Raw genomic sequence first — 26,101 nt, forward strand, 5'->3', positions numbered from 1 at the left:
GAGAGTTGTTAGCCATGTTTTACAGAGGGAGAAACTGAGGAAGGAAGTTTTAAGAAAGTAGCCCCAAGCCACAGAGGGAGTTAATAAATAGAATTGTGATTGGAAAGCAGAAGTTCCTGGCTCCCTCTGCTATGGCCAAACCTCTGCTGTAGGCAGTAAACCTGTTTATACAGATCTCGGTTTGAGGTTCTCTCCCCGCTCTCTTCAGAATGATTTCACTGTGGATTTCTGTTCTCTTCCTCTAGCCTTCCCACAGTGACAAAGCAGCCAACCCAGAGGTGCTGAAATGGACAAATGAACTGGCAAAATTTCGGAAGCAGCTTAAAGGTGAGTAACTGGCAGGAGGAAAATGTCCTAGATTGACTTTGACCTATCTTGAAATGCTTCATGGATCTCTTATCCAGTAACTGAAAATATTCTGTTTTTCCATCCCCATCCCAAAAAATCCATCTAGAGTCAAAATTAAAGATATCGGAAGAGGATCTGGCTCCTGTGATGCGCCAGCGGAGCAACACACTCCCCAAGAGCTTCGGGTCACAGCTTGAGAAGGAAGATGACAAGAAGCAAGATCTGTCCGATAAAGCTGCAAAACCTGCGGTGGAGGTGACCTTAGACTCCATCCAGAAGAAGCTGCAAGAAAAACGAGCAGAGGCGAACCGGCCGGAGGACATTAAGGTACAGTGAATGCAGGTCAGGTTGGATGTCAGGACTTCAAATACAGTCCTGTAATGCACAGCTTTTAAAGTAGTTTTACTTTTCACTGGAGCACTGTAACATCAATTTTTGTCAAATAATCTTTAATTATGATACTACATTGGTCTTACTTAGTCTTCCGTTCTCTTTCTCTGGTTTTTCTGTGGCATCTCTCACCAGAGGGTTGAAGTACGGAATTGATCATTTCGATTCTCAAAGAACTATCCACATTGAATTTCATAATGGATTTTGTTCTTTGCCTCTCCCAGGTTCCAAGAAGTGTTTGATGTGCTTTTGTTTCTGGGTTCCCCCTTCTCATGTTTGGGTTTCCCTATCTTCTGTTATGACGGGAAGGCTTAGGCAAATCACATGGGTCTTTTCGCACTTTCTGAAGATGGGCATGCTTTGGCTTAGTCTTATCTTTCCTGCTAGCTCATTCAAAGTTGATCACCCTTGTCTGAGGGCACTTTATCTCCACTCTTAAGAGTTTCATATCTGGCCCTGTTAGCTACATGGTTGTCTCTGAGGGTGATTTTCTCGGTCTGATGTAGCTAGTTCCTGAAATGCTGATAGCCTTGTACATTAAGGCCTTGAGTTCGCTGACATGTCAACTAAGCAAAACCTTTTTCTGAAAAACAAAAATGTAATCCTTGATGACTGTTTTTTGAAAAGGTGCAGACAGAATTCTCTCATTGGTTTGGATTTGCAGGACAAAAAGCTGCAAGTTGAGAGATTTCAAAAGTGCTTGTTCTGTGGGGTGCTACTGTAATATTGGGTGCAGTGATGGGACAAAAGAATGTCTGGGGTTTGATTCGAAGGACAAGTGTCTCATGAAAGACTTACACTGATATGTCCTCTTACATCAAAATAAATAATAAATGTTAACAATTATATAGCACTTTAAATTTTCAAAGCACGGTAAAAACTAATGAATCCCCTTGATGAACACACAAACCCTTACCCCTGAAATCTAAATGTCATTTAGCTGTGATTTGTTTCCATAACACATAACATGGGCCCCTTATGGTAACAGTTCCTTAAAGTGCATCACAGGATAAGGGATTCGGGGAAGTAGTGGCAAGTATTGCAATCTTTATTGCAAAATAATGTGGCTTATTCTTTCAAAGTACAGTATGAATGCAAATAAGGCTAAAGCTCAGTGTTCTCTGAGTGCAGAAAAGTGACTTTTTTTCTCTTCCCCCTCCCTCCATCTTTTATATAGGACATGACTAGAGATGAGATAGCAGCTGAGAAAGTGGCTCTTCAGAAAGCACTCTTGTCTTATGAAAGCATTCATGGAAGACCGGTACGTACAGCAGCACACATGTAAAATAGTTGCTTGAATTGTCTTCACCTGTCATAGTTAACCTCCCGCCACCTTATAAGTACACCAACACCCACACTGGTGGGGGAAAAGCGCAATGATTTTGTTAATCAGTCCCAGCCCCTTTACTCAGGGCAATCACTCATCTGGTGAGAAGTGCTTTTAGCCCTGTATTAACTGCTAAGTTTAGTGTCTATCAGAGCAACAGGCTCTTAATTATGATTGGTATCCCTGAGCCTTGCCCTGGTAGAGGCTGGCTGGATGTAAAGGGAAACTCATTTGTGACATTGATAATATGAGAGAGAGTAAATTCATTTGTCACCTTTCTGAGACTGTTGTAACAATTGTATAAACTGCTCATACCTCTGGTAAATGCTAAAGTTTTCTAGTTCCACTTCGCCTGCCTTCTGCTGCCAATGTATCCGAAGGTGCCAAGTTAGCAAATTCTCTCTCCCCTTCAGTGTGCTGATGCTTTGGAGTCCCTGATCCCTTCTTTTCCCTCACGTCTGAAATATTTGCTTCTCAGCCGGTTGTTCTAAAATTATTGACTTTAATTTCCCCCTCTCTACACCATCTCCATGGCTGCCCAAAGGCCACATGATTTTTACTGCCTGCACTCAGCCATCTAGGTAACAGACTTCTATTACTGTGTAAGGCACAGCAACAAACCATTCCAGGAAAGTGATTTGTCTTTCCTGTCTCCTCTCAGAGTCCGGATTCTGCTCTCAAAGGGATGTAAATCAGGGGTAATCCCCCAATGAAGTTAATGAATGTACATCCAGGTAAAACCAGTGTGAGGGCAGAATCTGGCCTGTTGTCATAATATATTTTTCTTTGTTTTTTATTAGCATAACTGCTTCTTAATTTTTTTAAATAAGCTACTTTTACAACCTAGCAAAACTGAACCTAGTAGGAAGGGAGGCTGCAGCAGACCAGCTTTCCTGTTTCCAGCTACTGGCATTGCTGCAGTGGAAAAGTACTGAGAGATCTAGGATAATGTGAACAGTTGGGCCACTTAATTTTTTTTTTTTTTAACTAAACAACAAAAATCGGTGGAGCTCAGATTTATTGTGTAACTGGGTCTGCACCGGTGTCAGATGAGCCTGCAGAGGTAGAGGCTGACCAGCTATAGTTAAACCAGAGTCTATTTTTGCAGAATTCCTGGAGCCACTCTAACGAAGCAAGAAATGGTCTGTTCTTCATTAGCTGCTGTTTGCCACATGGCGTGGGCCTGAAATTTCGACCAAAGGCTCCGTTATGCTAACTGCTTTTTCATAGAATCATAAGATTGGAAGGGACCTCGAGAGGTCATGTAGTCCAGTCCCCTACACTCAGGGCGGGACTAAGTATTATCTAGACCATCCCTGGCAGGTGTTTAGCTAATCTCCTCTTACAAATCTCCTTTGAGCGAGATTCCACAACCTCCCTAAGCAATTTATTCCAGTGCTTAACCACCCTGACAGGAAGTTTTTCCTAATGTTCTACCTAAACTGCCTTTGCTGCAATTTAAGCCATTAATCCTCAGTGGTTAAGAAGAAAAATTTTTCTCCCTCCTCCATGTAACAACCTTTTATGTTCTTGAAAACTGTTATCATGTCCCTTCTGTCTTCTCTTTTCCAGACTAAACAAACGCAATTCGTTCAATCTTCCTTCATAGGTCATGTTTTCTAGACTTTTAATCATTTTTGTTGCTCTTCTCTGGATTTTCTCCAGTTTGTCCACATCTTTCCTGAAATGTGACACCCAGAACTGGACACAATACTCTAGTTGAGGCCTAATCAGTGCAGAGTAGAATTACTTCTCGTGTCTTGCTTACAACACTCCTGTTAATACATCCCAGAACTATGTTTGCTTCTTTTTTTTTTTTTTTTGCAACAGTGTTACACAGTTGACTCGTATTTAGCTTGTGATCCACTATAATGCCCAGATCCTTTTCGCAAGACTCCTTCCTAGGCAGTCATTTCCCATTTTGTATGTGTGCAACTGATTGTTCCTTCCGAAGTGGAGTACTTTATATTTGTCCTTATTGAATGTCATCTATTTACTTCAGACCATTTCTCCAGTTTGTGCAGATCATTTTGAATTTTAATCCTATCCTCCAAAGCACTTGCAACCCCTCCCAGCTTGGTATCAGCCACAAACGTTATAAGTGTACTCTCTATGCCATTATCTAAATTAATGATGAAAATATTCAGATATACAGATAGGGACCACACATCTTGAAGAACCTCTGGTGACGGGTAAGGAGCCTCCATTTCCTCTGCGCACTTAGGGATTCTTTTTCCCAGTCCAAACCTTATATTTATTTTTATTTTTTTTTACAAAACATGGGAGTTTATCCTCTTTGAAGTGCCATTAACTGACGGTTCGGTTCTTTGCCTCAACAGGCACCTTTTCATGTTGTTTTCTAACCTTAAGGACAGCATGGTCCAACAGCAAAGCAGTGCCCGGGCATTCTACCCATTTTTCGGTCCCAATGTAGCCTAGGCAGGGAGGATATGATCCTGATTCACCACTGCATTACTCCGTTTTGTGCCCTCGTAACACCATTAAAACCATCTAGTTACAGACAATAGTTCACAGTTTACAAGGCAACGCTGACTGCACCAGCTGATGAATGTAATCACATCCTCATGAAATCCAATGAGGACCGTGGTGAACCTAGCCTTGCGAGTCCTGTAAATGGGTGGTGTATCTCTGGGCTCCGTACTGCTGGTTACATTCCTCCCTTCTATCCAAAACACCCAACCAACCCCCACAAAAACACCTTTAGAAGAAAAGAAACCTATCCTGAACAGAATCAACCTAAAACAAAACAGCAAAAAAGTAAATTAATAAAATCTAAAATATCCAAAGTGCACACCCTACTCCAAGCAGAGTTTTTACACCAGGGACTTTTCTATTACTATCAGTTTTACATGGAAGGTACTCAGATACTACAGTGGTGAGCAGCACTTTAAAATCCTAATGTAGGTAGATAGAAATGACATCACAATCAGTTAAAGGCCCTGCCCTAAGAGCCTTTTAAATGTAAACTTAGAGCAAAGATCCAATGGAAGAACAGACCTAGGATGTGGGTAAAGACACTGGTGAATAAAATGAAGAGGATAAACTATATGGTCGTGTGAAATATTCTGCTTGTTGTTTTCCAACCTCACCCTCGATATATTAAAGATACAGAAACCCATTTAATCAAACCATTCTGTAGAAATGTAGAGCTTCACTTTCTCATGCACCACTATTAGCTAGTGTAGGTTTAAATCTCCCCCTCTCCTCTCCTACATTCTCCCCAGTCATTGCAAGGGAGTTTTACTCCCTAGCTTTGTTCCAGAAGATGAGCTGGAGAGTAAAATTAGCAATTCTATGCTAACAACTTGCAGGTATCTTAGGGGAGAAAGTGCAGCGGCAGAGGAGAGGCATTGCAATGTCATTTTACCTAAGGTCTGTAGATCAGCATGGGGAGGGGCCTCCAAGGGAAGGCAGTCAGTCATCACAGCTCCTTTCCCTTGTTCCTAGGTCAAAATTATCACCCTGTTCTGGGATAGCAGACACAAGAATGTGGGTGTGAGCCCTGTGCTTTTGGCCACGAGTACAGAAGTGGCCACAGATGCAGACTGCCTAGTGTGTAGGGGTTTTTGTGATGAGGACAAATGAATGCTAGTTTGAGCCTAAATGTCTTGCCCTCCGATTATCCACATTACAAAAGCACCACACAGCTGGAAGTTACGCCAAGGATTGGAAGAGCAGGGCTAAAGGTACACTGGGGGTCAGAGTGGCAAAGTTCATGCTATACTAATCTCAGGACCATCGCCGTTAGCACATCATTCTTGTGAACCCAGATAAATGAGGGTGCAGGAGCATACATTACAGACTAGAGTATCTGCTGCCAGACTTATGGTCCCATTCTTTCTTGCTTTTCAGGTAACAAAAAATGAGCGCCAGGTGATGAAGCCCTTGTATGACAGGTACCGCTTGGTCAAACAGATCCTCTCCAGGGCCAACACCATCCCTGTTATTGTGAGTACAGCACTTCTCTAGGGGGGATTGCTTTGGTTTGGTGAGGGAGCTTTTTTGGTGGGAGGAGGCCAGGAGAATCACACCTCTGCACAGTTACAGAGTCCCAACCTCCCTCGTCACCAAAGAACTGAGTACCTGAACGACTGCAAGTCAATGATACCACAGCAACTGGGACTAGTGAAGAGCTGGTCAAGGACTCCAGTGCCCATAGCTGGATGTTGAGCACTTTTCACCTTCTGGTGCTCCTCCTTCCATTGGGTTGCTGTTGACTTTTCATTACATGGTTTTTGGCTAAGGCCTCACCTCCTTTTTCCCTCAACATCATAGACTCAGTGTTGGTCACTTACATTGGCAGGAGTAGAGACTTGTGTCTTGCCCACACTGCTGAGCTCAACTACACCAGCAGCCAGACTGCCCAGTTTGTCTGAAGGAGAGGACAGGACAGGCAGTCTCCCAGTCCTCAACACTTACTAGCAGAATACACCAATGGCTGCTGCTTTCTAAGTTGATGCAAGGAGTGCTACCACTTCCACTGAGTCCCACACATCTGTCCTGCAGGACCATTGTCATCAGCTCCATGTACACGCTTTTGTCTTCAGTGACCCAAATTTGAAGCTACTTGTGTCCCACAACTGGTATTGCCGTCACTGGCCCTAAAATTATTGTACTATAAAACACATACGCACACTCATTTTGCCCTGCTGGTGAAAGTAAGCTGTTTTATATTGGTCTCTGCCTGCTCTTTGTTTCACGAATGATCCTTTGTCCTTTCTCTACTGCCAGGCCATGCTTGTGTCTTGGCAGCTGTTTTAACAGGGCGTCTGTTCAGAAGAACAGACCGGCGAAGTGTTACTCAGAGCAGTCAGACACACTGGCAAGCACTTTTTTCTGGGCATTCTCGGCATGTCCTGCTGTATTTAAAAAAAAAAAAAAAACTCCTGGAATCACTGTTGTGACTAGTCCTCTGTGTGAACTAGATACGTAAGGCTAGCAAGTAGAAGGAAGCCATCCAACCCAGCAGCCACCTCTTGGCAGTTTAGAGCCAGCTTCTCCAAGGAGCTCAGTTCCCATTCAGGCACCAAAATGAAATGGCCAGAATTTCAAAAGTGCTCAGTCAGCCCCCAGCAGCTGCCATGGAGAACAATGGTGCATGTCTTTCCCCTTTCCCCACCTCTCTGAGAACAGTGGGAGCTCCTGGGGGCAGAGCACCTTTGCAGATCCAGCCACGTCAATTAGGTGCCTAAATGGGAACTGAGTTATTGAAAGTCTGGCCTCGGTTGTGAGTGCTGAGCACTTTCGAAAATTGGCCCAGTGGAGTTTTTAAGGGCATACAACGTAGCTGCAGAGAGCCACGTGTTGTCTTTATACATCTATGGGGTTGCTTTTGTTGTTGTTTTTTCTTCTTAAAGCATTTATTTTCCCACTCACGCACAGCTGGCCTTTCCATTCATAGTGTTGTGTTTGCACGCACTTGGAACTGGTGTCCATTGCTAAGCAGCGACTTGAAAAAAAAACAAAACCTTTCTCTGCTTCAAGGATTTCGCCAGAAGTTTTTTCTTTTTAAGAAGCAGAGTTTTCTTACGATGGTCTGGATGAGCTAAAAGAGTTATGGAGATGAGAGGAGAGCAAGAGAACAGGTGGTGGAGGAGAAAGGGGTTCACAATGTAACCTACTTGTTAACACCTGTCACAGGGTTCCCCCTCCAGCAAGCGGAGAAGCCCTTTGCTGCAGCCAATTATCGAGGGTGAAACAGCTTCCTTCTTCAAGGAGATAAAGGTGAAGACCTCCAGCTGCTAACTAATTGCTCAGTCTGCATCAGTTTCCCCTTCCCGCCAATGACAGAGATTGATTGATTGCTTTTTTTTTTCACTAGTATTGATTCTTTGCAGTGTCTCAAAAAAATAATAATCAGTAGCTGCTTAAGCCTAGCCAGTTTTGAACAAATCCCTCCTTTGTTACTGCAGATCAGCCTACAAAATTTCCTTGGCTTTGTGTTTTTCCTCTCCACACATATTTTACTTTGTAAAAACTTCACGATTATTGGTTGCACCTCTGCTTTCTTTTGCTTTTGAATATTCCTCACCAGCTTTTTGCTGTTCTTTTTCTCACACCAAAGCTCTGAGGCTTTTATGCCACACCACGGCTGGGTTGGGCTTTCCCAGAACACGAATAGGTTATAGGCTAGCACACATGTATAGCTTATGGAAATTTACCCACATCTGTTCACCTCCTGGCTGTGTTCAGTTCTTATTTTACCCTTTGAAACGACACTTCTAGAAGCAGAGTAAGTACAGCTTAGTTACGTTAGTGAACATTTGATCTGGTTTGTTTGCTTGGATTTTTTTTCACTCTGTGCTGCCATGGGTTGGTATTTCCCAGTGTTAAGAACTGATGTGAAAACACTGGGCCTGATTCATTACTGCCTAACTGCATGTGCCTTAAATAGTTAACGCACTAGGGATTAATGTGGTCCAAGGAAGTCCAATCACCAGCACCAAGGGGCTTAGTATATGACACAATTAGCTGCATGCTTTTTATTGCCATCACAGTATGAACAAGAGAAATATGCTGCAACGCATTCCGATGTCATGCCCATTTGTCTGTTAACCATCCCAAACTGGGTAATATTGCAGATACCATGAACTAAAGATTCTTTAATTATAATTATTGCTGGCTAAATATTAATTGCATATATGAAGTACATGTTAATTAAGATGAAGCTACAATATCATACGTGTTAAGTGGCTGTGTGTTTACATAGCTGCTTATCCCTCAGTGACTTGTTTAGTATTTAATAGATAATTGCTGAACCAAGCCTGAATTAAGAGCCATATTCTTTTAAAGTGTCCTCTAATTTTGCACCACCAACTTTGCGCTGCGATTTCTTCCCAACTCAGGGTGTGATTGCAATATGTGTAGACATACCCGAGCTAGCTTTAATCCAGCTAGCGTCAGTACCAGCCGTAGTGAAGTTGTGCTATCTGCCCAAGGGCATGTCTACACTTAACAAACTCCAGCGGCAGAGCTGGGTCGCAGTCGCACTTCAGTGTAGACCATACCTACGCCGATGGGAGGGCTTCTCCTATTGGCATAGATAGTCCACCTTCCTGAGAGGCCATAGCCAGGTCAATTCATTGGAAAGTTTGTTCACTAGGAAAACTGATGCACTATAGTATTGGGTTTAAAATTGTGTATTTGTAATTGTGTGTTTTAGAATGTTTTAAGGTGCTGGGAGCTCCAAATAGATGCCCGCAAAGGTGAAAAAATAACTACAAATAAATGGATTGCAGATGCAAATAGTCAAATGCAGTTACAGTCTGATTGGCTGCAGAAGTGAATTGATTGTAGGGACAAAATTCAAGGCCAGGTCGAGGCCCATTTAAAATCATGCTCCTACGTGTCTGTCAGGCATTTCCGGTTGAATTCTCATTTAAAGAGCCTTCTGATTCGCTCCCTTCAGTTCAAGGAGCTGAAATCTTTGCGGATAATCTGTGACTATAAATTGTAATCTGAGGCATTAATGCCCCGAACAAGTGACAATTCTGTGCTGTGTCTGATGGTGTCTCATCATCCCTCTGGTTCTAGTTGGCAAAAGCTCGTTAGCATGTTTTTGTATTGCACTTCTCCTTGGCAGCTGTGACAGCGAGTGCAGTGCAGTGCAGTTAGAAATGGAACAAGCCACTTGTTGACATATAATATCCACAGCCCTCTGGAGGGAGAGGGGCCCGAAGTAATCCGTTTTAAAATTTCTCTCCCTATGGCAAAGGAGAGTAGCAAATCTGAGCAGGCGCTGTTGTCACCTTCTGCGTTCTTCATTGCTTTTATCATAGCACTTACGGCTAGTGTGCACAGCACCCTGTACCTGAATGCAGAAACCCACGCGCTGCTCTCTGAATTAGCCAGCAGGATGAGGTGTGAGAACAGTACACAACCGAAGGCACTGGCAGTCATTTTTCCTTGGCCTAAGTTTTATAACTGGCAGTGAAGCTGTGTCATAGTCTGTCTCTAGAAAAGCTTTAAAATCTAATCATCAATAAGAAATCACGTTATCTTTTACCTGTTCCCTGCTGTTTTCCTTCAGATGTTTTCAGGTTTCTGTTTTTATTGAGTTTCTCCCTTGCTAACCAGTGAGTGCTCCATCTGTCATAATTCTCAGTCTGTGGCTTCAGATTACATTTCCCTGGGAAAGGCCACTGACCTCGTAAACACAAGACTACGGGCCAAATGCAGACCTGGTAGACACTTGGCCATTTACACGTCATTGACCTGAGTACACAAGCTTTGAATCTGGCTCTGTTGCTTCCTTACTGAATGAAGCAGAAGGAGATCTAGGTTTGAAAGGGAGAAAGATCTTCTAGAAACAGTTGAAATATTAGCAAAGGGAACGCAGGAGAAACGGCAAAGAAAGTTGCTCTTTTTGGCCCCAATTCAGCAGTGTGTTTTAGCATATATCGTTTCCTTCAAGACTTCATTGGGACTGCTCAGGCGCTCATTAAAGCTAGAGGTGTGCGTCAGTACCTTGCTGAACCAGGCGTGTATCAGTCCCTGTTTCAAATATTTCTTCCCTATCCTATTATTTATTTCTTTTATCTCATTCACTGTCTCATTCCCTTGCAACCTATATTATGGCATACAACTGGCTTACAGCGATTTAGCTTGATGTCCGAGGAGGACAGGGCCCAATTGTTTAGAAGCCAGAACAAGGACTGAATAAATAACTCAATTCCAGAACAGGTTCCTCATTTGGGAGCGCCAGGGAGTGAGTGTGTGTGTAGTTGGGTGTGCAGAGCCCTTCACATTGTGTAGCCGTAAACAAAGGGAGCTTTCACTTAGCCAGGCCCCCCAGTGCAGCTTGAAGGAAGCGCTCTCGCTAAAGTATTTCAACTTTTTAATGTTTAGCATTGTATTTTCCCAGACAACAAACAGTCCATCTGGGGACAGAACTGGTAACAGATCAAGTCAGCAACAACTGCGTTTCACTCACACACACACACACACACACACTCTCTCTCTCTCTCTCTCTCTCTCTCTCTCTCTCTCATATATAATTGAATCCTGGGCTGAGTTCACTGTTATAGTTTAATCAAGGTAGAGAGTCTAATTCTTGAACTCCTCCATTGGACTGAAACATCACAAACCTTCCCGTTGTACTCCTTGTTACAACACAAATCAGTCCTTTAGCTCTCTTGTTCTGACAGGTTCCTTGCTGTGTTCTATCCTCACCATATGTCAAAGTTATCGGCAACATGCCAAGTGCTATAGAGCCTTTGCGAGGCATCCACCACAGGAGAGGTTTCATGCAAATTAACGTGGCAGCTTGTGGATTTGTCACAACTAAATTACTGATGGGCTTAGGTGTGGAGGATACAGAGAGAAGACACTGCCACCATTGAGACATTGTGTCCAATGGTTGTTAAGTTTGGAAGTACTTGTAGCTTAATCAAGAATGCTGAAAACAAATGAACAAAAAATAGCAGGCTGCCAAGAATTCTGATTTTTCTTCATCATGGTGATTCTACCGCACTTTGTCTCACTAACAAAGCTGAATTTGTGGTGGTGGTTTCTACTAATAATGGGTTGGAGCTCTGTGTGTGTGTGGGAGGGGGGTTACTACTGATATTTTAGTGCACTGTAAATCTTAGCGCAATTAAGGTGCTGTCTCTGTCTATCGACCTCTTTCCATATCTGTAGCCCAGTGCTTGTGGTGAAAGAATGTAATATGCGGGTTATGTCTGCAGAGAGAAGTAGTAACTTCTTGTTATGGGGGCACTGTCTCTCTTTCTGTAGGAGGAAGAGGAGGGTTCCGACGAGGACAGCACCGTGAAACCAGATTTCACAGTAACCCTGAAACCAGATTTCAGCGTGCGGAGTTTCCTGGATCAACTAGAAGATGAGGCTGATGGCTTCATTTCTCCAGTGGATGATAAGATGCCTTCAAAGAGCAGCCAGGACATGGGGCTTTCTACCCTCCATGCTGCTTCTATGTATGTCAGGTTTCTTGCACTATACCAAGTGTGGGCCTGGATGCAGCAAACCACAGCATATGCTTCAGTCTCATTGAAGCCAGAGGGACCTTAGCACATGGTTAAAGTTAAACACATGCTTAGTTGTTTTGCTGATCAGTGATGGGACTGTTCACACTCTTAAACTTAAGAGTCGTGTCAATTTGTTAGGGAGTGTTTGTAGGATTGGCTAAATATATTTTGGTAGAAATACTATATCATTCCCGTTTTAATTTTCTATGTAATTTTTATATCTATAATTTAACCCTACAGGCCAGAACTCTTAGAGCAGCTCCAAGAAGTCAGGGAAGAGAAAAAACGGATCAGAAAAAAATTGAGAGAATTTGAAGATAATTTTTTCCGACAAAATGGAAGGTATTTCACTTCTAATTCATCCATCTATTGCTATAACTACTGCCAGTAATACTTACTGAGAGCAAAAGGCTCTGAAAATAGAAAGTGCCCTATGTACGCTACCAAATTAGTCCTCACTTCGTTATCCTCAGTTTGTTGATAGGGAAGCTGGGATACAGAGCATCTGTTCCAAAGTCTGTTGAAGTCACTAGGGGTATGTCTATACTACCCGCCGAATCGGCGGGCAGCGATCGATCCAGTGGGGGTTGATTTATCGCGTCTAGTCTAGACGTGATAAATGGACCCCAAGCGCTCTCCCATCAATTCCTGTACTCCACCAGCGCGAGAGGCGCAGGCGGAGTCAACGGGGGAGTGGCAGCGGTCGACTCACTGCAATGAAGACACCGCGGTGAGTAGATCAAAGTTCGTCGACTTCAGCTACGTTATTCACGTAGCTGAAGTTGCGTAACTTAGATCAACTCCCTTAAACACACACACACCCCAGTATAGACCAGGCCTGAGAGTCTTCCTGTTAATTCTGTGAGACACAGCCCATTGAGGTTAAGAGTAAAATTTTCAAAAGCACCTAAATCCCATGAGGAGTTAGGCTCCTAAGGGACTTTGGGGCTTTTGAAAATTTTGCCCTAACACAGCAATGGAGCCAAGATGAAAACCCAAGTGTTCCAAGCTCCCTCTCATGTGCTCAGAGCAGTAAATCACATAAACCATAAGATAAAATCTAGAACCAACTCCTGGACTGACTCCTAGGAATGTAATTCTTTGGGACAGAATAATAATGTCTGAAGGGACACTATAGAAATGTATCTGTCTATCCCTCCTCCCATCTGTGGGTCTATGAAAACAGTACTTTGGTACTTAATGGGTAATTCATGGAGTAAATTAATTTTAAATAGCAGCACAGTAAAACAATGCAACAAGAAGTGTAATCATCTCTCAAAAAGAAATGTGAAACTCAGTAGTTAAATGCATATGATTTCTTGTAACATATTTTGTATATGAAGAGTCTGTTCCATAATGAGAAATAACATGCTACATCCTAGACTTTAGAGATTCTGGTTACTGAATATATGTGCTCTAGGGGGAAAGATGGTCCTACAGTGAACATAAGGCTAGGCCCACTTTGGGGAGAGGCTCAACTAGGCTGACCAGACAGCAAGTGTGAAAAATCGGGACGGGGTGGGAGATAATAGGAGCCTATATAAGAAAAAGCCCCAAATATCGGGACTGTCCCTATAAAATCGGGACATCAGGTCACCCTAGGCTCAGCTGACATCATAAACCCTACGAGCCAAATTTTCTCCTTGTACGAGCATGGTTCCCATTGGCCTCAGTATAAACCAAATGCAGCTGAGTGGAGAATTTGGCCATAAGCATGTAGCTCGAGCGCTCGCTCTGTGAACAGCATCAGAGCTCAGAAAGTGAATGCAGCTAGGAATTCACTTCAGGTGCATCGGCTGCTGGTGTGTGTGTGTGTGTGTGTGTGTGTGTGTGTGTATATATACACTTGCACATGGACATATATCTATGTAGCATGTTAGCTGATGATATCCATGTGATAAATTCATCTATTTATGCACCTTTGACAACCTCACCAGCCCTTTTGTCCCCTGGCTCAGCACTCGCAGACTTTTTCTAACATGCTGAATCTCTGTGCGGCTTCAAAAAGGACCCGGGGTTAACCTGCAACAAAAACTTTCCTTCTTTCTATAGTCGCAGAAGTTTCTGCCCAAAATCCCGGATCCCAGAATGGGCAGTGTTCAGTCTTGCTCCACTGACAGACGTATGATCTGATATCTCATGACCCTCCAGAACTAGAAATGAAAGCTTTTATACCTTTGGAACGGGGTACCCACTCATAATAGCTTCTGTTATAACCAGGGAGAGCCTTTCAATGGAACAGGAAGCTATCATAAGCTGAGCACTGTTTGAGGTCCGGGGGGGGATAGTATAACTGGCTCTGATACAAGGATGTCAATATGTTTTGACTCTAGAATAGTATCAGGATCACTTTCAGCTTTGACACAGAAATATCCTGAGTTTCACCCCCCATTATTAAGTTAGGTTGTGCACCTTTTTTTCCTTTTGTAGCTAACTAAAAATGACATGCATCATTTTTCTCTGCAGATGACAAGTAACGGAGGGAGAGGGGGAATAGCTGGGGAAGTAATGTCCTGCCAGAAAATTCTCACATCTCCTCCTTGTTTCTGTTAGAAATGTCCAGAAAGAAGATCGTACTCCCATGGCTGAAGAATACAATGAATACAAGCAGATTAAGGCAAAGCTGAGGTTGCTGGAGGTGCTGATCAGTAAAAGAGATATTAGTTCCAAGAGTATGTAATGAAGCTGATCGACTTCGCAGAGAGGCTAAGAAGAGATCGAGACAACCAGATGAATGCATGAAGGGTGCAGCAGGAGCCCGACAATGAGGGGCTTAGCAGCTCCCCAAGAACTGAAAGGCCATTTTTAGAGGTGGGAGGTGGAGGAAGGGTGGCTTACATCACTCTCTGCACTTGCTGTAGTCCATTGTGCCACCAGGCCAGTCACCTAGACTGGGGTTGCCAGCAAGAGAGAGGTGATGCTACGCTCAGAGACTGGGCCGAAAGGGTCCTTAGCTTTGATTCGCTTACCAATTCTGTCATGTTTAGAATATCAGAGTCAGATTACGTTTTTCCAGAGAATCACACTGAGAAGCTGACTGCTCTGAATAGTGATGAATTGTCCAAAAACGTCCTCTTCTTTCCCAACCGAGTGCCCAGTCCAATGGGACGTGACACACGGTTCCTGCTGTCGGGAAGTCCTGAGGCTGTTCTCTCTTAGCTACAGTGACAGTGAGCTCAGGCTCTCATCTTGCCTGTAGGTTTGGTGTTTGGGAATTTGGCCTTTTCAGTTACCCCATTGAGTGCTGGAGAATTGCTATTAATCAACGCCCTGCCTACGGCGTTGGACTTTAGTGTGACTTTTCCTAGTGTTTGATTTTCTTACACCTGTTTTCTAGCTGTCACTTCTGCTTAGGTAGATGGTAGCTGCCTCTGATCAGAAAAGCACTGTCAAAGGAAATTCAGCAATACGCTTAGTTGCCGGGTCGTCTTAGCTGGCATTTTGAATTGCGACACTGGGACTGCGATTGGGCATTTGGATCAGAGTGGAGGTTCTGATGGCAGCAGTCAGAATCCTATTGGATTTTAATAGCTGAGATGTTCTATTGAAATAACGCGCTGCTCTGTCACTACAGCTCTCCCAGTTCAGGTATCTGGTAAGCAGACTGAAGATCTGTCCACATCAGCATAGACAGACCACCAATCTTTCAGTGTCTAATATTGACATTAAAGACTGAGCTGGACAGTCCATACACATATAGTGCACACACCCTAAACTTTGTTCTTTTGTGCACCTAAACGGTAAGACCACATGGATTGCAGCACCACGTGTGAATGGCAGAGATGGGGATACAGAACACAGTGAACTCATGGTCTTTTCTTTCTGATGATAAGTGCAAATATAAACACTTTGGAGGAGAGGGGATGCTTCAGGAAATGGGAAACTTTGAGCCAGGTTCTGCCCTTGGAAGTGTGTAAGTCTGAGGTCAAAAGTTGGAACTTAACACACTCATATCAACATGAACAATTTTCAGAAAGGAAAACTTTGTTGTGAATGAATTATAGACAGGTATTTTAGACGCTCATGTTAGACGTTTGCTATTTTGAAGGGAAATGAGCTAAAAAAAGTGGAAGGCTCTTATTTCTGTCGTGCTGAGCCATCGGGCTCCATTATTTCCTTGCGTCACCCTCAAGAGCTTCAATGTGCAGCTTCACACAGCCCAGGGAGAGCCCCATACTTGGAACTAAGGCAGTGGATATTGAGTGCAGGGATTGCAATTGTACTTGGCCCTTGTGTAGGTCAGACGAGGGGGTGGGAAGCCTGCCTGTGCCCTACCCCATGCTTACATACCAGGACAGTCTGGCTCCAAGATACGTGGCAGTTCATGCTCCCTAAGTGCATTTCCCCCATGTTGCTATGTTATGTTGATTCTTGCCACAATAGATACAGAATATCTACAGCATGTTTCAATAGCTTCTGTATCTCAAAACTTACAAAAAAGAAATGTGTCTCTCTCTTCCCCATCCGTGAACCCTGGCAAGGTTCTCTAGAACTGTCAGGCATCAGACAGTGCCCGTGAGAAAGTAGTACATTAAAGATAAGCCAGCCAGTTGGTAAGAGGTAGTATAAGTTGAGTCTTTTCTTTTGCTAGTCACCAAATTCATTGACCTTTTCCAGATGGTTCTTCATCGATCACAGAATTATCCCCTCCACCTAGAAGAAATAACAGAAGTAGGAGAGACTGAAACCTATATTTAAAAAGGTAGCCTTTAGTTTTTGGGTGCGCAGCCTAGGGCCTGATTTTCAAAGGTGTTGAGCACCCACAGCTTCCATTGACCTGGGAGTTGTAGGCACTCAGCACCTCTGAGAACCAGACCCCAGAGGTGTCTGTACCTGGGCACACACATGCAGAGGCTACTTTTGAAAATGTGGGCTGGATTGGCTGACTGCAGTCCTCTTTCCCTTCTGCATGCAGGATGTCTGAGTATTCCAGCAAATAATAGTGGTGCCGTTGTCCTCCAAACCAGCTTTATGCCAGTTGAAAGGGTGCATGGGAGGATTGGGTATTTTGGGCATAACTGTTTAATATGACAGTGATGTTTAGTTACAGAAATGGTAGGACAAAAATGGCTGCTGGATTCCTCAGAAGTCCGTATTGCTGGTTGCCTTTTGTACGGGTAGGCCCCAGTTAAGTGAAGCACTGAAACCCATGCTTCACTTTAGCCATGTGTCAAGTCCTATTGAAATAAACGCATGCTCAAAGTCAAGCCTGTGGGTGGTGTTTTTGTAAGTAGAGATGGACTTAAGCACAAACGTAAATACTTTGCTGAATCAGGGCCTTATCTCCTCAATACCTAAATTACAGTGGCTATGATTACCTAGCCATCAGTGTCCATAGCCTTCATGCAAAACTCCAGAAGTCACAAAGACTACATTTTGTTGTTAAAAGCCTGCTTGACCTGTCTACTGATAATTACAGTAACTGTTTTGTTGCCCTGACAATTCTTGACCAACAGTATATAGCAAAATATTTTGTTTTTAAATCAATAAGACTGTAGGGTTTTCTGACTGCCTAGCTGCTGCTGTTTTCATGGCACATTGCTATGATTTCAAGTATTTTATATAAATTATAAGTATAATGATGCACTTTAGAGAGATTATATTTTTAAAGTTTGAAAGCTAATAACAAAACCTATATAGCCAAAATTGTACTCTAAAAATCCTTGTCTAGCGCTCTGTTGTTAAAAAGCTGTTCTTTAAACAAAAACATAAAATGAATAGCACCAGTTGAGCTTAATTCCATGAAGTCTCTGTATCTCAGCAAACTGATCGAGTTTGGTAGAATTTACTGCAATTCACAAAATAGCTATTCAGGTACTGATCAATCCCTGCCACCTCCAAAAAATAGTCATGCAAAAATCAAATCATTGCTGTAATTTTTTTCATTTCAGTTTTCCTTTGTTATTTCACTTACTGTAGGCCCTTGAGTGTATAACCCAATTTATGTTGCTGTTTACATGAGAACGTTTGAATGCAAGTGAGAGTGCTTTTTATAGGGGGGAAGTGCTGTACAAGTATCTGCTTCAAATAAAATGAGTAAGCTGTTGGAATAAGACAAAATATACTTCCATGGCAATAGAACTTGTAGTGTGTTCTCTGGTGGCATTATGGCCTGTTTGGTAACTGGCTTTGCATGGCTTAGAATGATACAGGCACGTGTCTTTTTTGTTTTTTCAGGAATGCGTGGTTGTGTATTACCGAATGTTAACATCATAAATGACTGAGGTTTATTTAATGATGATGATGATAAACAGGGTATAAATATAATGATAAAACTAAAAGAGTTAAAGATGGCAAAAGCTTGTAATTTTCACAGGTAGCATTTGCTTTTATTCTGTTTACTTTGGAGTAAACACTCAATTAATAGTTGTTTATATTAAATATGGTGTAATTAAAGCATCTTTTCTCTGATTATTCTGTTAGGATTCAGTTTTTATTACATGTATGTGCAAAAATTTGTAAGTGCCATCAAGTCATGGTAAAAGCCCTTGTGCCTGAGAGGGAAAAGCATAGATTAGTGACATCTCAGCAAGACTTCCATTTAGGGGAATGTTTGCAATATGGTAATTCTGACACACTGGAAACCGAACAGAAATAGAAGGTTGCTTGCTGTCCAGTAGTATAACGTGGATAAATCCAATGAGAGTAAGATCTCACAGTCGATGCCTGGTTCTGTACAGATCTCATGTCTAGGTTGTAATGGAAGTAGTTGGTTAGAAGTCAGAGAGGGCTTTATTTGCAGCCTTAGTGTAATATTGTTTAGGTACGGTGTTTGTTAAATTTTCAAAGGCTCCTAGTGCAGCAGTTCACATGCTGCGCACTTGTAGCATGGATTTTGTCAAACACTAATGCTTTGCAGGCAGTATGCAAAGTTGTACTGTTGATTTATTCACGTTTTCCGTGCCCCAGGGAACTCACTACGAGGACCCACAGCAACATCTGGGTTTCTTATTGATGTGGGAGAGAAATTGGGTTGGAGGCCAGTGATTGCGGGAGAGTGGAGTGTGTGCACCCTTGTTCATTTTAGAGAGGAAAGTAACTTTGCAATTCTGGAATTGGTGCCATTTGCAGTAGTTATCTTTAGCTATGCCTTTGTGCTAGTTTGGGGGATCACTGCATATGGTTAACAGCTGCTGCCTGTTTGCAGCTGCTAATGTTGTTAATGTCTCTCATTTTTTGTATATTTCAGAAAGTAAGAAGCGCTTTGCTACAGTGGATACATTTAAAAAGTGCTGTCTAGTTGTTGAGAGATTACTGGCTGTAGCAATAGTCTGTACCTCGGATCATTGTTAGAACTGGCAATATCTGCAGAACAAGAAGGAACCTTTTAAGTGCATCGACTGTATGCCCACTTCCTGCCAAAATCCTTGCAGTGCAGTTAAATGTATTACATTGACTGGTTCTTCTTGCTTTTCCCCACAGGGAGTCATTGGGTTATTGAAATGCCTGTGCTATGTTGGGACCTGATCCTGCTGCCACTAGAGTCCACAGCAACCTACCTGTTGACTCGCACAGGAACAGGCCCTTAGTAGTGCCAGTTGGAAAAGGGGTGTGGACTCTGGAGTTACAGAACATAGTGCAATATGTGAGACCTGTCTGACTCTCAACCTCGCCTGCACAGTGACATACACATGAGTCTGACATGCTGGTCCCTGAGCAGCCTTAATCCAACTCTCACCGTTCCGGAAAGTGGTTTCTTTTCTTATTTGCCTGTAAGTGTCTGCGTGGGGAAGGGATTTACACATGGGAAATGTGATGACATTCTAAATCCTTCCAGTTAACGTGGGCAGTGAGGAGAGCAGAGGAGACATTTCTGTGAGTGTATTTTATGCAAATACTCAGACAATCTGCAAGTCTCTTTATTGGTAGGCAAAGGGGGAGGTACTTAGAGCCTTTTTTTTTTTTTTTAAGTCCTGTTAGTGCATTTAGGGTGGGTTTCTCAAAGCAGCCTAAGGGAGGTAGGCACCCAGCTCCCTCTGGAAGTCATCTAACTTCCTTTGGCAGTATTGAAAATTCCACCCTTTATCCTCAACTGCACGATATGGAGTTCTAGGATCCAGGATTTTAAAGGGACATGACCAGGCTAAAAAAAAAAAAATTGACCCTTCAAACCCATAATATTGGGGTAATTTTTTAAAAGTTCATTTCGGCCAGTTTCCATCTGAATGTAAACATGCCTATGGTAGTGTCTGCAAACAGCATTGCAGCTGTGTGCTAGTGCGTGCAAACCAGAATGTGAGACTGAGGGCTGTGTTTGTTAACGTCCCTGCTGAGTGAAAGTAAACACACCGCATAATGGGTGAAAAGATTTGTTGCAATTTCACTCCGTCTCAATCTCTAATGTATTATTAATAATCAGCCTGGTTAAAATATATGGAGTGAAATCCTGACTCCACTGAAGTTAATGGGAGTTTTGCCATTGACTGCAGCAGGACGGGGTTTTCACCCACTGTGTTTAACCTGACAGTGTCCCTTTAAATTTCTCTTTTAGGAAACAAGGAGGAAAACTATGCAGAACTAACAGTTTATATATTTCTTCTTCCCCCATCAAAAAGAATGGAGCTGTAATTGTCAGTTAGGCCAACCAAAAATGCTTTTACCCTCTGCTGTGAACACTGATGGAAAATGCAAGGTAACCCATAGCAGATTGAAATGAAAATGTAGGGGAAGTATGCACCGTATTATATTCATTTTTCCAAATGTTGCAGACTGTTACATTTGGAGAGCAAATCAGATAGACTGGAACGTGGTTTCGCCAGAATGACCTCTGACCTCTTTTCTCTCATACCCTATTTCTACATGCTTTTATTGAAAGGTACTAAAAACAAAAAAGGATGAGGAAAGGCCGCATTCTTTTGAGGCAAATAGATTTCTCCCATGGAAACCATAATTTGCAGTGTATAATGCCTCTTTATTTTTGGACATGAGATTGGTGAGTCCTCTACCAGTTACCTTATTAGCTTTATCCATGAAGGAACCATATGCTGTGCTAGCCTTACACTTTGATGTATCGTTGAAGTATCTTGTTGTCCTTGGCAAAAAGAATTGTAAAAGTTCTTGGCCTTGTACATCTAGAGGATCTGCACGTCCAAGCTATTCATGATGGCATGCGGGGCATCAAACTCTGTCCAACCTGTATATTCTCTGTTCTGTATGACACAGGGTATTTAATGCTTGCTACAACTTGTATGTTCAGAGTATTCGTTGTGCCTACTTGTGCCTCTCTGTGGACATCTGCATGCATTGGTGTAAACCATCTTCTATTATGTGTATATGTATATACATAGAGAGGTATATATTTACACAAATGTGTGTGTGTGTGTGTGTATACAATTTGATTTTGGAGTTCAGAAGAGAAATGGCTGGAGAAATCACTTTTGCAGACTTCATTCTCTGTATGAAAGCAACTCCATAACAGGCTCATGCAAATGACATATTTAACAAATAATGCAATCTTAGCCAGTGTGGGCCCAGTTCTATGTTTACATGATTTATGTAAGCAAAATTAATTTGAATCTACAGTGTCTTTTTTAATGTAAACTGATTGACAATGTTATGTGTACATTTTTGTACATGATTGTATTTTGTATGAAACAAAGGAAATAAAACTATTTTGACTGCAGGCCTCTAGCAATCCTTGCTGCTGCATGAATTGATGACAAAAGGGACTGGCGCAACAATCAGCAGACTCAGTTACCCTAATGAGGGATCTGGCTGACGAAGATTAGAGGTGAGGAGAGGAAAAAGCAGCTGCACCCATCTCCAGGGATAGAATACGATATCGTTCTGAGATGAGGGCCTTGCTATGTTAAGTCCTGAACTAGGGGAGCTAGCAAACTGCCCTGCTAGTCCCAGACACTTGGCACAGATCACCATGGCCGGAAATAAATGTTAGGTATATCCTGCCTTGGGAATTTTTGCTGATTTGGTAAAATAAATGTGGGCCATTTAAAGGCAAAATGTTTGCCCTGCAAGAGTATTTTTCTGAGCTTTAGGCTCTCTCCCCTGCAGCAGGGATGATTTAGCAATATCTAGAGAGAAGTGTGCACCCCACAAGAGGTGGGGAAATCACCCCACCTGCCTTTGAATTTGGTGACAAAACGTTTACAAGAGCCCCCCTTCAGCCCATCTCCTGCCCCTCTGATATGTTGTCTCATAGGGTACACGGGGAGCTTCCTTATAGAAGTCTGCTGTAGCGAGAGGGGGATGCCACTGTAAAGTGTGCAGGAAGATAAAAACCAAGAGGTAGGTCATGCCAAGGGCATCCATGTTTCCAAGTTGCACCCTCATTTCAAAGCTTTTAGTTTCCTGCAAACAGAAGCAAACTTGAAGCCATTTTGAAAGGACTCCAGCACTTGCTCCCTAGCGGCGAAGTGATGGTGTGGGTATGGCCCAGATGCCCGGTTTAATTGCATTGCAAACTCCATCCCTGTGAGGCTTTCTGGGATAGGGACTGGTGCTCATGGAGCCAGAGGGACTGGTGCACTTGTTTAAAACATCTGTGATCCTCTAATTATCCCACCAGTTCCTTTAATCTTGGACCATTGAAGTGCTGACTTGCTGCCAAGTGCACGACCCCCTCCTTCCAGGCTGCCGCCCTCATTCCCTTAGTGGAGGAGTTCCACGCTGTAAAGCTTTGTGAGTTTCTTACTCTGGGGACTGGAAAGCAGCTGCTGCTCTGAACAGTGCAGGATTGCTGCCAGGAGCATGTCTGGGAAGTAGAGGTCCCTCCTCCCCATCCAAGTTCTCTCTCCTGAACAGACCTGATCATGCTAACTCCTTCTCTCAAAGCAGACTCGGGAGCCAAGTTCTCCTAACCCAGCATCTTGTCTCCCTTTGAGGCTTTAGTTAAGCACTTCTTACTCAAGCAAAACTCCAATTGGTAGAGTAGAAGCCTTATTTAGCACCCAATCCTGAGACCAGCAGAGCTTTCTTGAAACCAATGAGAGATGCTTGCTCTGGTTGGGACCAGCTGCACTAGCTGGAAGAATGAAGCAGCCACGCAGAAGCCAGGCGTCGTCATCTCTAAGCACTACCATGAGAATTTGCAACCTAAAGCTAAATGAGCAGCACTTGAGAGGGCTCTGCCTGTGACTGGAGCTTTGTTGGCAACGGCAATGGGGTGGGAGTGGGAGAATGTGCCTCTGGTGTGCTGGAGCCATGGATAAATCGAAGATTGCAGGCTCTAGGGCTGTGACTGGTCTCCGTCACCAGCACTCAATTACATAAGAATGGCCACACTGGGTCACACCAAAGGTCCATCTAGCCCAGTATCCTGTCTTCCGACAGTGGCCAATGCCAGGTTCTCCAGAGGGAATGAACAGAACAGGTAATCAACAAGTGATCCATTCTCTGTTGCCCATTACCAGCTTCTGGCAAACAGAGGCTAGGGACACCGTCCCTGCCCATCCTTGCTAATAGCCATTGATAGACCTATCCTCCATGAACTTATCTAGTCCATTTTTGAACCCTGTTATAGTCTTGCCTTTTGCAACATCCTCTGGCAAAGAGTTCCACAGGTTGCCTGTGTGTTGTGTGAAGAAATATTGTCTTTTGTTTGTTTTAAACCTGCTGCCTATTAATTTTATTTGGTGACCCCTAGTTCTTGTGTTATGAGGAGTAAATTACACTTCTGTTTACTTTCTCCTCACCCATCATGATTTTATAGACCTCTGTTATATCCCGTCTGTGTCATCTCTTTTCCAAGCCCCAGTCTTATTAATCTCTCCTCATATGGACGCTGTTCCATACCCCTAATAATTTTGTTGCCCTTTTCTGTACCTTTTCCAATTCCTTTTTTTTTTTTCTTTTTTTATTGAGATGGGGTGACCACATCTGTACACAGTATTCAAGATGTGGCCGAACCATAGATTTATAGAGAGACAATATGCTATTTTCTGTCTTCTTATCTATCCTTTCCTAATGACTCCCAACATTGTTAGTTTTTTTGACTCCCGCTGCACACTGAGTGGATATTTTCAGAGAACTAGCCACACTGACTCCAAGATCTTTCTTGAGTGATAGCAGCTAATTTAGACCCTGTCATTTTTTTTTGTATAGTTGGGATTGTGTTTTCCAATGTGCATTACTTTGCCTTTATCAGCATTGAATTGGAGAGACGCAGCTGTAGAAATGCACGGTTGTGTCATTGCTCCAGTTCAAGTAAGGGAAGGGAAAGGCCAGGAAGTGGATACTCTCCATCCTTCATTTAGGTCAAGTGGGAAGATCCCTGCTTCCTGAGCTCATGTGTGCCAGGCCAGGGTCTGAATCCCATGGGCTGTCGCACTGGGACAAAGCACAGTCATCAGACAACTGCCTGCAGCTCCATTTAGCTGCTATAAGCCAATTTTCATGGCAAGAAATGGGATCCAGCAAGATCCCTTTCATGAGAGTTGGACACAACTACACATTGCTCTTGCTGTTGTGGGGACATCAGGTGCAGAGGGACTCTGCTGTGTATTTTCCAGTGTGCCCGGTGCTTTGAAGTAGCATAACGAGCTAGATCTCTTATTCACATGCAACGTTTTAGAAAGGGGGAAGGAGTGTGGCCTCCGGAACTTCAAGGCATATGGGAAATCTTGGATTCATGTGAACAGCAAAGCTTAGGGCAAGCCTCCAGGTATAGTGTGCCCCTGCCAGCAGGGCCGGAATTTAAGAACTCAGCCCCCCAGTATGTCCCAATGGGAGTTGCTGGGGCTGAGTACTGACCCCATGAGCCTACAGCCAGGCCAGAGCCCCTCTCCCTGTAAATGGTTAAGAAGCTGTGTGATTTCCCTCAGGGGCTGGAAGTCAGCTGGGGCGATTCTTTGTTGCAATGTTTGTTTCCCAGAGTCAAGAAGTTCAGCTGCATTGGGACCTGGCTTACTAAAGCCAGAAAATTGCATGCAACTCCCCTGGGATGAGCCACATTAGAATTGCCTTTGAAAAGGGTCAAACCCACACGCGACGGGCGCTCTCTGCCAAGGTGAGCATTCCCCTCCTTCCACCCACTGTGACGCTCCTACTCCCAGGGCTCGATGGCACATGGGAGACTGTGCAGCCGTTCCAAAGTCCAGGAGCTGAGTCGGGGGGGGGGGGGAGATCGGTTTCATAGCAGCCTCGGGGGGGGGGGAGGGGGAAATCAAATGCTTTTCAGTGCTATTTCCAGGGTGAAGGGTCCGGCTCAGCGCTGCAGCCTGGAAACACACAGGAGTGAGATGGCTTCAGCGGTTGGTTTGCAGCTAGAAAGAGCCAGATTCTCCCCTCGGCTCCAGTGGGGTAAGCCAGGAGTTGTTCTGGATGAAGTCACGGGGGCAATACACCAAGGCAAGAGTTACCAGGCCTTAGAGCGCTCTCTCCATTCACACACGATGCCCATTATCAGAAGCAGAGCACCTGGGGCAGCTTCTCTCTCAGGAACGCAGGAATTGCCAGAGTGGATCCAACCAGTGACCATCGAGCCCTGTTGCCCATCTCCAGCAGTGCCCAGTACCAAATGCTTCAGAGAAAGACACTGCAGTAGGCAGCAATAGGCTAACTGGCTCCTTCCCCCACCCCACCCCCCAGACAATTTCCTCCTGGAAGCTAGATGTCAGGTTAGGTTAATACGCCTATTTGCGTCAAGTATGGAGGCTCCAGTTACTGATATAAATATCCAATCCTGTTTTAATCTCTGCTAAACTCTTGGGTGGCACTGAGTTCCCCAGGTTCATTGTGCAAGAGAGTAATTCTTCTTAGTAGGGTTGAACTTGCCACCTTTTGCGTCCGTTCATTCTGACGTAGTTCGTGTAGCAGGAGACAGGGAGAACAGAAGTGTCCAGTTGCCCTTCCCTTGAGCAGCTCTGTCTTCCAGCGAGCACAGAGAACGAGTTCTTAGAAATAATCTCAGCGCTGAACTCAGGTGCTGCCTGGGGAGGAGACTGAGAAAGTCCTTCTGAAAGCGTGGACGTAGCGGCAGCTTTCATGCTAAAGCCTTTTCCTCCTCCCATTCCCCACTCACCTTCTCTTCCCATAGCTACCATATTTTCCAAAGCCTGAGAACCAGACTGGAAGT

At 43.6% G+C, this 26,101-nt stretch overlaps 1 protein-coding gene across 25 annotated transcripts in view; it reads left to right on the forward strand.

The window, feature by feature from the left end:
* FAM13A (family with sequence similarity 13 member A) overlaps window positions 1-21,691 on the forward strand; it is a 207,411-nt gene extending 185,720 nt beyond the window's left edge. For 15 of the 25 annotated variants that reach the window (XM_065597492.1, XM_065597496.1, XM_065597494.1 and 12 more), the window contains 8 exons: window positions 246-327; window positions 455-675; window positions 1,916-1,999; window positions 5,939-6,034; window positions 7,727-7,810; window positions 11,822-12,018; window positions 12,310-12,411; window positions 14,623-21,691. In XM_065597492.1, the coding sequence (XP_065453564.1) occupies window positions 246-327; window positions 455-675; window positions 1,916-1,999; window positions 5,939-6,034; window positions 7,727-7,810; window positions 11,822-12,018; window positions 12,310-12,411; window positions 14,623-14,749 (993 nt within the window). In that variant the 3' untranslated portion in view covers window positions 14,750-21,691. The remainder of the gene's footprint in view (window positions 1-245; window positions 328-454; window positions 676-1,915; window positions 2,000-5,938; window positions 6,035-7,726; window positions 7,811-11,821; window positions 12,019-12,309; window positions 12,412-14,622) is intronic. The other 10 variants (XM_065597497.1, XM_065597490.1, XM_065597491.1 and 7 more) reach the window with 2 other exon arrangements.
* The last annotated feature ends 4,410 nt before the right edge of the window (window positions 21,692-26,101 follow it).

This window comes from Chrysemys picta, chromosome 5 (assembly GCF_011386835.1).
Source record: "Chrysemys picta bellii isolate R12L10 chromosome 5, ASM1138683v2, whole genome shotgun sequence".
In the NCBI taxonomy this organism is placed as follows: Eukaryota; Metazoa; Chordata; order Testudines; family Emydidae; genus Chrysemys; species Chrysemys picta.